The sequence below is a fragment of the Penaeus japonicus genome, unplaced genomic scaffold, assembly GCF_977035675.1.
Source record: "Penaeus japonicus unplaced genomic scaffold, GWHDUDI00000001_assembly GWHDUDI00000033, whole genome shotgun sequence".
NCBI lineage: Eukaryota > Metazoa > Arthropoda > Malacostraca > Decapoda > Penaeidae > Penaeus > Penaeus japonicus.
The window spans coordinates 10,678,934-10,688,933 of record NW_028234435.1 but is presented as its reverse complement, the minus strand read 5'-3'; the positions used below and the strand labels follow the sequence as shown (position 1 = coordinate 10,688,933).

The 10,000-nt window shown below is 34.6% G+C and overlaps 3 protein-coding genes across 6 annotated transcripts in view; 1 reads left to right on the top strand and 2 right to left on the bottom strand.

Moving 5' to 3' along the window:
- The window catches only part of LOC122259149 (TNF receptor-associated factor 6), a 10,662-nt gene extending 9,216 nt beyond the window's left edge, over nt 1-1,446 (bottom strand). The window contains exon 1 of one of the 3 annotated variants that reach the window (XM_043025727.2): nt 1,313-1,446. The gene's annotated coding sequence lies outside the window, so the exon portion shown is untranslated. Of the gene's footprint in view, nt 1-1,000; nt 1,142-1,184; nt 1,241-1,312 lie in introns of those variants that run through there. The other 2 variants (XM_043025728.2, XM_086530388.1) reach the window with 2 other exon arrangements.
- A 333-nt stretch (nt 1,447-1,779) lies between these two features.
- DCTN5-p25 (Dynactin 5, p25 subunit) lies at nt 1,780-5,103 on the top strand. The gene is made up of 5 exons (XM_043025730.2): nt 1,780-1,939; nt 3,427-3,614; nt 3,924-4,035; nt 4,188-4,430; nt 4,761-5,103. Exons 1-4 carry the CDS (start codon nt 1,892-1,894, stop codon nt 4,428-4,430), a joined length of 591 nt encoding a protein of 196 aa, XP_042881664.1. The 5' UTR covers nt 1,780-1,891; the 3' UTR covers nt 4,761-5,103.
- Nucleotides 5,104-5,662: 559 nt separating this feature from the next.
- Nucleotides 5,663-10,000, bottom strand: part of LOC122259151 (uncharacterized) — a 10,337-nt gene continuing 5,999 nt past the window's right edge. For both annotated transcript variants that reach the window (XM_086530386.1, XM_086530387.1), the window contains exons 8-12: nt 8,874-9,062; nt 7,038-7,147; nt 6,622-6,863; nt 6,412-6,526; nt 5,663-6,288 (exon numbers count right to left, since the gene is read on the bottom strand). In XM_086530386.1, coding sequence (XP_086386512.1) covers nt 6,081-6,288; nt 6,412-6,526; nt 6,622-6,863; nt 7,038-7,147; nt 8,874-9,062 — 864 coding nt within the window. In that variant the 3' untranslated portion in view covers nt 5,663-6,080. The remainder of the gene's footprint in view (nt 6,289-6,411; nt 6,527-6,621; nt 6,864-7,037; nt 7,148-8,873; nt 9,063-10,000) is intronic.

Genomic DNA, 10,000 nt, shown 5'->3' with positions numbered 1-10,000 from the left:
AGGTCTATTAGCTCTATCTTACCATAGTATACAGGATGTGATGGGAGTTTATTGGCTTTTGCTGAAGTGCCAAGAAGTGGGTATATTTGTAACACTTACTAAATGATCTTTAGCATAGGAAAAGGTGATTCTCCCAAATAAGACTGGCACATGAAGACAAAAGTATTGATTGGCTAAAGAAATCGCATAAAAAAATATCATTAAGTATGAAAAATAATCAGCTAAATGGAAAAGAAAAGCTACAATTTCTTATAAAACCCCACAAATGGTCTTTTGCTCTGGTAAAGACGAAAAAAAAAAAAAATCAATGGCTATGTTCTACTAAGTCAACTTGCTGACTTTCCCAGCAATTTATCATGAAATAAGGATTAATTATGGAGGATTATCTGTCGTATCAACAGGCCATTAGCAATTCGTCAATTAACCCTTCGGGACAAGCCATACCTTAAGCTGTTCGGCCAGGTCTGGCCATCTTAAGAACTGTTTTCTTTTATTTTCTAGACTTATAGTATGATATATGAATCTATATATAATATACTAGTAGAGTGAATTAACATTTGAATTAACAATGGTATGATGTATTAGTAACACAATTAAGGGAATAAACAGCCTATAATTTTGAAAAAGAAAAAAAAAACTGCGCAAGTGATCCAATCTCACAAAAAATGTTTGTAGATTAAAGAACCAATCCGGGCTCTATCTCGCATAAAATATAGGGTCGAGTGTTGCTGAAATTTTGCCTGAGTGGGCACAGAGTCCACAGGGATCTCTGTATGTCTTACCCTGAATAATTCCCTATGAAAATAACACTTTACACCTGGTCAACTATTCTAAGAGCCTTTACTGACAAGACCCTAAAGTCTAATCTACAAAAAGAATTATTCTCTTATAACTGCCATCTACAATCTTTATATACTGGAAAGCAACTCCAAACAGGCAATCTATTCCATCTATTTCACGAAATTTCAGTCCCAATACAGCCGCAACAGGTGGGACTCACACAAGCAAGACCAGAACACTAGGAAAAATTCTGAGGTTTTCATTCTCTCTCGTGCCTGACTTTGGCCTTTGACAAACCCAAACGTCAGTGCCGGCTTTGGCTCCCTTATACTCATGCCAAGCATAACCAATGCAAGGCAATCTCCCCGTAAATCAAAATCCCTAAGTTCCGTCTCGTGACTCACCTCCCCTGCCAAGCCCCAAAGCAAGAATTCCCCAGTCATGAGTCATCAGTCAGCTCCCTCTCTCTCTCCCTTCCTCTCTTTCTCTCCCAACAAAAGAAAAAGAAAAAAGACTTTCCAGGGAAGCTCACCTGTTGACCGACCCTTCCTGGAAGACACGTGCCACAGCCTCACAGAAGAGAGTGTGCCTCGCCATCCACCTTTCTTCCATTGGTCTTCTGCGACACGATTCCTCTGACTCATCCCCGAAGGTCAGACGCCCCCCTTCAGGGACGTCTTTTTTTTTGATGAAGGATTTTGACATTTGGGAGCAAGAACTGTTCAGCGTATACCTCAAAAGAACTCGGTTATTTAGATACAGGTGCTGTTAGTAGGTTGTAGTTTTATCAATATTTATTAATCGGGCTTCATGAATAATCATGCAATAAAGGAAAGGAAAGGCGAGGGAACATATCAACGTGGTGATCTCTTCCGTAATACATCTCGAATTAAGAAAGAAAAAATAAATGAAAAAATAAATAATCCCCATGTAAATCCCTCCTTCACAAATACCCCAACAGAACACACAAAGAAATACCATCTGAGGACATTTAAAAAAAACTCTACGGTGAAGAAACGCCTTGTTTACATCAGCTGGGCGGTGCGAGTCCAGTGACGGGCGGAAGCTGAAAGGCGGAGGAGATTTCTGTAGATTTCTTTAGGTTTTCGTCATGGAACTGCAAGATTCCTTTTATCCCAGGGCTCAGTATATCGAGACTGTAAGTATGAAGGGTGGGCGAGATGCTTTTGGTTTGTAATTGTTCTTAGATCTGTCAAGAGTCTGCAGTCGACATTGTCAGATGTTTTGTATGGAATTGTGCTGTTAGGGAAGTTTATTTCTTTAATTGAGGTTATAGGTACGTACGGTACCGCCCATGTACCTTTTTTGGAGGTCCATATGACCAGTTCTTCTTATATGTTCTATGTTCTAACTTACAAAAACTGAACCCATCGGGGGATAGTGTAATAGCGGTTAAAAACATTGTGTGTGTTTGCCAGGTTGGAAGCTTTCTACTATGTACTGGATGCATTTCGTGTGAATATAGAAAGATGGGGGAATAGTTGCTATAATCTTGTAATTCATTCATTTTAGGAGGACAGTATGTTTGTGAGTGTGCTATAAAAATCTCCGGTTTCCAACCTTTTCTGGGTGGGGGAGTGTGGGTTTGAGGGCCCCTTTTTATATCAAATCATAAGAAAAGGATTGTCAGATCACAACAAAAAAGGCCACTAAGCATCCAATAGGTTAAGTCAATAAACTGATACATCTTCTGAATTTGCTATCTGTATTGTGTGTGTAGTGTTGAGAGATATGCAGATATTTTCTTTGATGTATAAAGTTGTATTTAGCACTAAACCCATTGTGGATGGGGCACCTAACGACTTAACTGGTTGTCAGGGCAGGCAGTCTACGACATTAGTGGCACTGGCTAAAAATTAGAGGGACGGGAAAAAGGTTTTCTCCACCCTCCAGGTAGCGCAGGCTAGGCCAAACAATATTTTTCCATAAATCCATCATAAAATGCGGGTTTAGGCTTACTTTGGAACCCTGTAGCTCTGGAGATAGCGCTGTTACAGCCGTAATACTTCATGACTGTGTGCACGCTTCAACTGTGAGCAGATCTCGATGTCGCTTCATGTACTCATTGACACCCGTCTCATAGGCCTAATCGGTGCCGACATGTATGTCATGACATGCGTACACAATGGGTTAAGTCAAACTAGGCCTAACTTTGTTGCAAGGTACTTTAATGCAAGTGTACTCTTCTTGATTTATATAAGATCCATGTTTTGTCAACATTTTATTGACTGATTGATATTCAGATGTCTTTGAGACTGAGTGTGAAGTTTAGTATGATTTAGAAATTTAGAAAAATATCAGAATTTTTAAAATTCGCACAAATTTTTTTCTCTTAGCAGTGTGAGACCAATTTCCTCTTCAATGTTTCACTTGAATGACATACTTTTTTTTTTTTTTTTTTTTTTTTTTTAATATTTGCATAGGTTATCCTTTTCTGTATCTTGTTTTAGAAATTTAATTGTATAAAACCAGTGAATCATCAAATAACAGCTTGCTTTTAGAGACTTTTAAATTAAAGTTTTATTCTCTCTGTGAGTGTATTGTAGATATTTAATCAAGTACATCATAAATATTATGAGAGTGCAAACAAGATTTTTACATCCTTTACTCATCTTCCATCCCCAGGCCACGGGAAACCGAGTCAGCCGTGCAAGTGTGCTATGTGGTTCCCAGAATATTGTGCTGAGTGGTAAAGTTATAGTGCTCAGTGGTGTGATCATCAGAGGAGATCTCGCCAATGTCAGAGTAGGGCGCCACTGCGTGATATCATCAAAAGCGGTGATTAGACCTCCCTTTAAGAAATTCAGTAAAGGGTAAGTTACAGATTGCTAATGTTTCTCAGTCTGTCTGATTGTGATTTTTAAAATTTATTCTAGACTGTGTTTTAACTTGCTAAAGTTGTTGATGTCATGAGAGACTGTAGTTTAGTGATGTAAAATAGTTCCTAATGATTGTTACATTATGCAATAGCTTTCCCACAATCTGAAAAGTAGAAAGAATGCCGTACTATAAGAGATGACTCTATCTGGGATAAATTTGATTACTGCTGCTGTAACTAACATATTCTTTCTTATTTTTGTAATTTCAGCCTTATTAAGAATTGTATTTAAAAAAAATTTCAGAGTTGCATTTTTCCCACTTCATATTGGTGACCATGTTTACATTGGTGAGGGTTCTGTTGTAAACGCTGCTGTCATTGGCTCTTACGTCTACATTGGAAAGAATTGTGTTATTGTAAGTATTGAATGGGCTTAACTGCTGTATCTTTCCATATGTTTTCTTATGCTGAATAGTTTCAGGTTACTAATACTATATGTTTATAGTTAGTTCATAGCAGAACAAATTTGCTGGCTTGATATATGTTATCTAAGAACGTTTAATTTCAGGGACGCCGTTGTGTACTCAAAGATTGCTGCATGATTGCTGATAACACAGTCTTGCCACCTGAGACTGTTGTTCCACCATTTGCAATCTACAGTGGTTCCCCTGCAAAACACACGGGCGACTTGCCAGAGGCTACCCAAGATCTTATGACTGATTACACAAAGTCATGTTATCACCATTTCATCAGAGTCAAAGATATGCCACCACAGGCCAAAGAAGGAACTACAAAACTTATTGAAATTTAGGCATGTTTCACGGATTTTGTTTGTATTTAAGCTTCCTGTTATAGTCAGGGGAGAGGGCAGTTTAGTTTCTACTGATGGATACTCTCTTATACCATTTACTGGCTGAGATTCGATTTTGTAAAAGAAGTGTTTGAAAATTTAATGGATCCAAATAAATCAATGCAATCATATACCTAGCTGCATGATTGCTGATAACACAGCAATCATGCAGTTATTCAATTCTTGCATTTTCTTTTCTCCTATTTAATGTTTTACTATTTATAAGTCTAGCAAACATAACAAAAGTTTTGTTTTGGATGTTAAGAATTAACTTTTAAAAATGCATTACAGGTATATACTGGGAGCAGTCTCTTTGCTTCTAAAATTCCTCAAGCCTAAGATACATTATCCAGCCTGAGTTGTAGATCTTCAGTGAAACATTATGATGAAGAGGATATTCATCTGCAAGTCATTTAATTCAGCATTCAGCCACAACACACAAGTTAGATTAAGTTATGGTTACATTTTGCTAAAGATTTCATGATGTCTTTTCAAAGTTTTCAACTATTTTGGAGGGAGTTTCTCTATCCATAGAGGCCTAGCCTTATATATCATTATTAATGTATTATTATTTCAAAAGCTTTAAATATGGATTATGCATTTTTTTTCTACACAAATAAATAAACTTAAAATAGCCTATTTTTCACTATCACAAGTTTTTTCTTTTATGGCTGGTTAGTATAGCAATCTGTTTGAAGGCAGCTGTAAGACAAGTTTTGAATACATGAAATTTATTTAGAAGTGTTATTAGTTACTATAAACTCTGCAAGCTGGATAATGTAGTGATATATTTCATTTTATGTTTGTCCATATATTTTAATAATCAAGTAAAAAAAAAGGTAGATGTTATCTTTAAAAAGATACTAAGCTTGCTCTTATTGTTATATAAAATCACACCTTAGATCATTAACATTAGAAATTAGAATTTTAGCCTATGAAATATAAAAAGTAAAGGCTAACCTTTGCAACAAACATTGATTTGTAAACCATGTTCCAAGTTCTCTATTTTCATCATTGGGTAATGACTACCATAACTGTTGCATATAATTGTTTTCTAGATACTTCAGGACAGGTTTCTAAATAGATTTTTAATAGAGTGGAAACAAATATATGAGTAAATAGAAATAGATTTTTAATAGAGTGGAAACAAATATATGAGTAAATAGAAAAAGAAAAGGTACTGATACAAAATACTTTGATTCTCTTTATTTCCATTAAATATTACAATTTACAAATATTTACAGGCTTCTGAAATAAATGTTGAATTTTAGACAACCTAAATTGCAATAATTTCATGATGGAATGCAGATCATATCTGCACAATTTAAGTTGCCAAAGATTTTTCATTATCTATACTTCTCTTTTTATTATATGCAAGATACTGTTTTATTGGTCATGGAGGTGCACCTGTTTTCTTTTGTAACATTCATTAATTCCATATTTGTATTTTGAAGTTGTTTGTGACACCACCATTAAAAAAAAAGAGAGAAAAAAAAAAAATGTATTCACCTTCATTCCTCTATGTTATAGCATACAGGTAAAAAAAGCAATATCAAAATAATAATCTTTAATAACAACAGATTTACTATAAAGACCAGCAGTCATTAAAAATTAACAAGAATTCACTCCTGAAAGAGCCAGCTGTCTTTTTATGTGCAGACTTCTTTCATCAGAAGGTAGGCCAAATAGTTCAGGCTGTACAATATGAACGATCTGAAATCCATTAGATTCCAGTACCCTCTGTTCAAGCTTTATATATCCTTTCAAGCGACAACCAGGTCCGAAAACATGGGATGAGCCAATGTCCATCAATGCAATCCTGAAAGAAAATTTACCGAAGAGATTAGGAACGTTTAATTTTTTTACGCTGTGCAAGAAAATGTATCATTTTATTACAAAAAAATTAAAAAGTTATCTATTACAAAAATCTATATCAACATACCTTTTTGAGTTTTCTGGTATTTCCAATGAACTGATATTGATGTTACCAATGGCATCATGGTTTTTGTGCTCGATATTAACAGTTTTTCCTTCTTCATCAATTACTAAAAGATGATCTGAAAGACAAACATAATATATACATTTACACCAAGAATTCAATCCAGCAACTGCAAATATTGCAAAACAGAAATCAATACTTCTTTAGACTCACCAATATAAACATCATTGTCTGCAATCACACTAGACACAAGGTGATCTGGATTGTCAAGAATTTGATGAAGTCTAACTCTAAGATCTGATTTTGAAGGAGGCCGTTCTCTTGCAAATGTTCTTGCTTTCTGTAAATATTTCTCTGGTACTCGAAGAGAATTCGGACCAAAAGTTACCAGTGCCTGATGTATTCTGAGTAAAAGTTTGTACTCCGAAAAAGGCACCCTTTTTGTCGACATATATCTGAAAAAAGTTCATCCGTTTACAATAATTTTAGTACTATTATTTCCAACAGTGCTGAAGTCTTATATGATACAATTAAGTTCATGTGAATAATAGAAGCCTAATAAGTATATTTGGAAAGAAACAAGGTTATGCATAACAAAGACTTAAACAGGCTAAATGAAAGGTACTTACACCTGAAGGAAATCTTCATTAGTCAGTAGCTCTAAGAGTTGCATGTGATGGTAATCCAATGAGAGCAATTCAACTGCTACTTTTATCCAAGGCCTCTTGAAATAATGTTCCTGATGGATAGTATATAAGTAATAGCATTAAACACAAGGAAATAATTCCCTGGTAGCATATATATACATATATATACATACATATATATATATATATATATATATATATATATATATATATATATATATATATATATATATATATAATATATATATAATATATATATAATATATATATAAAAGTTCATTATAGAAACCAATTCAACATGACAAAATTCAAGTTCAGCTTTAATACAAAAACATAAACCCATTGCAGACAGGTATCAACAGAATAGATTGCTATATTCGACAAGATATACTTAACAATATGAGAGAGTTGTCAACCACCATGCAGAAGAATAGCCTTCCAAAGTTGGCCAAAAATTCACCGCTGTGAATAAAGACCATGGGAATGTTGATGCACAGCACACAACCACTGAAATCAACAAACTTGGCCCACTCAGTGATCTTAATGACAATCTCCACTGAGTTAAGAAAGAAGTAAGGACTCAGTCCAAGAACAGGTGAGATGAAGACAGCAATACAGAAGGAAGCACCAGCTGTATATAACATCGCATATACGAATAATTCTCAAATGTATTTGAACATTTCTTCAGAAATATCTTCTTTGTAGAAAATTCCAATATTAACCAAGGTAGGTTTAGCTTTAGAAATCACAGTGTAAAAACTGTAACGTACATCACAAGCAAAATTATTCTTACATAAGGTAAATTATAAATACAAGTAAAAAGACTGTTAACCCATTGCGGATGGGTGTCATGACATGCATAAAACAAAAGCTTTTGGCTTGATGACAGGCGTCATGACATACATGACGATAGTCAGCATGCCATATTTGACATTAGGGGATAATGGAAAGCTGTGTTTCTTTATTGTACTAAGAGTAATAACATTTTTAAGTGAATGATGATGACAACTTGAATCATAATTATTATATATGCCTAATATTCAGCAAAATGGGTTTAATTTAAAATCCAGAATATAGATAGCACCATTTTCTCCAAGCACTGGCAAGAAAAAAAAGCCTTGAATGGCTTCCATCCTGTCTCTAGCAAGCACTATCTTCAGAGAACAATGACACACAGCAAGATGGCAACCTCCTGCTCTAAGGTACATGCGATGAAGGATGTGCAGGTAGAATAAGAAGAGGAAGGTGATTCAAATGATGCCCAGTTTCTACTATGTGCCCCTGTGCCAGTATGGCTGCCTTGTGCCATGGCATTCACAGTCACAAATGCAGGTTTCCTTCTTCTTCCCTATTTCTTTATGTTATCTTCATTGTGAATGTTTTTTTTATAGTTTAGTTTAGTTTAGTTTATGACAGTACACAAATAAAAATAAAGTTGCTCTTTGTCTCCCTATAAAACTGCAATTCTTCTATCACACTGAGTATAAAAATAATGCACTGATATGGACCCTATATTACAATTTTAGTCAAGCAACATTGATAGAGCCTGTTATATGACACATATAAGTCTCACAATATAGTAGAACACAAAGAAAGGACAAATGCACAAGTGGTACTTGCACCCATCCTGGGGACTGGGCAAGCAAATACTGTATATCCCTGACTGCAATGGGTGAAACATGTCATAATTGAATAAAAATACAGTCTTTTAGAATACAGAATCCACTGATTCAAAGCGTTCATAGGGTATATGTTGTTTAAGTAAACAGAAAGTAAATAAAACACTTGTGAACATTAATTTAAAAGCACAAACAATACCTCTTTGACTCTTATCTGTTCATGATCAACAAGAATATCGATAGCTTGGCGTTGATTGAGATGCTGAAGTTCACATCCTCCTAGTGCCATGAACAGTGGCAAAACTTGGACTTTTGATCTGATAACCCCATCTGGATTTTGTAACACCTGATCAATCATATGATGTACCAGATCTTCTGAGATGAAATTCTGAAACATGAAGAGTATAATATTTATTATCCACTCTTAACTAACATCAAGTCATGTTTTATCAATGGTCTCATATCAAGAAAGACTATGGCAAAAAATGTCTGTCTTTTTTTATTTCTTTGCAAATTTATGTCAGAAAAGTAATAATACACAATTAAATCAATTTGGTTACCTTTCAAATATCAAGAAAATAGATATCTGATATTTCTCATAGGCAAGAATAAAAGGGTGCATTTATAATTGATCTATAAAAAATGGAATATCGACTCTCAGAACCAGACAGTTTCCCAAAGGGCATCAGGCTAATTGTTAAAATAATGTTGAAAATAGAGCTACCTTGGGGGACTGAGTAAAATTAATTTACCATCTGATTTCATTTCCCTAAAGTGATTCAATGCCAAGTGATCATCACACTGGTTAGTGTATGGGCCAGTACAGATGCATGGATACCTTGTAAATATTTACCATCCAAAGGAACTTCATTCTTACCTTCCTGTATTATCTTATTGTGTGAGCAACTGCAGTGCAATCCCATCATTCAAGTTTAATTTCTATATATTAATAAGGAAGTGTTGAGCTAGTGAATGAAAGAAGGTCCAGCTACACAGCACAGTTGGGAATCACTTCATTAAATAATCACATAAAACAAAATTAAGGCTCCACCATAGAACAATTGATTAACCACTTGACATGCACTATTTACTATGGTTTTGGAAGCACTTAGTCACCAAGGAGTTAATCAGTAGGACTACATAACCTCAACTGTTTACCCCTTTCCTTGAATTTTTGTGATAAAATTTTTCATTTCTATTACTATTATTATCATTAATAACTGAATTATTACTATCATAAAAGTAATAGAAATAACTTTTTTTCTCACAATCTCATAGAATGAGGTAAACAGGTTGGCCTTCTAACTGATTTTTTAGTGTACAAAC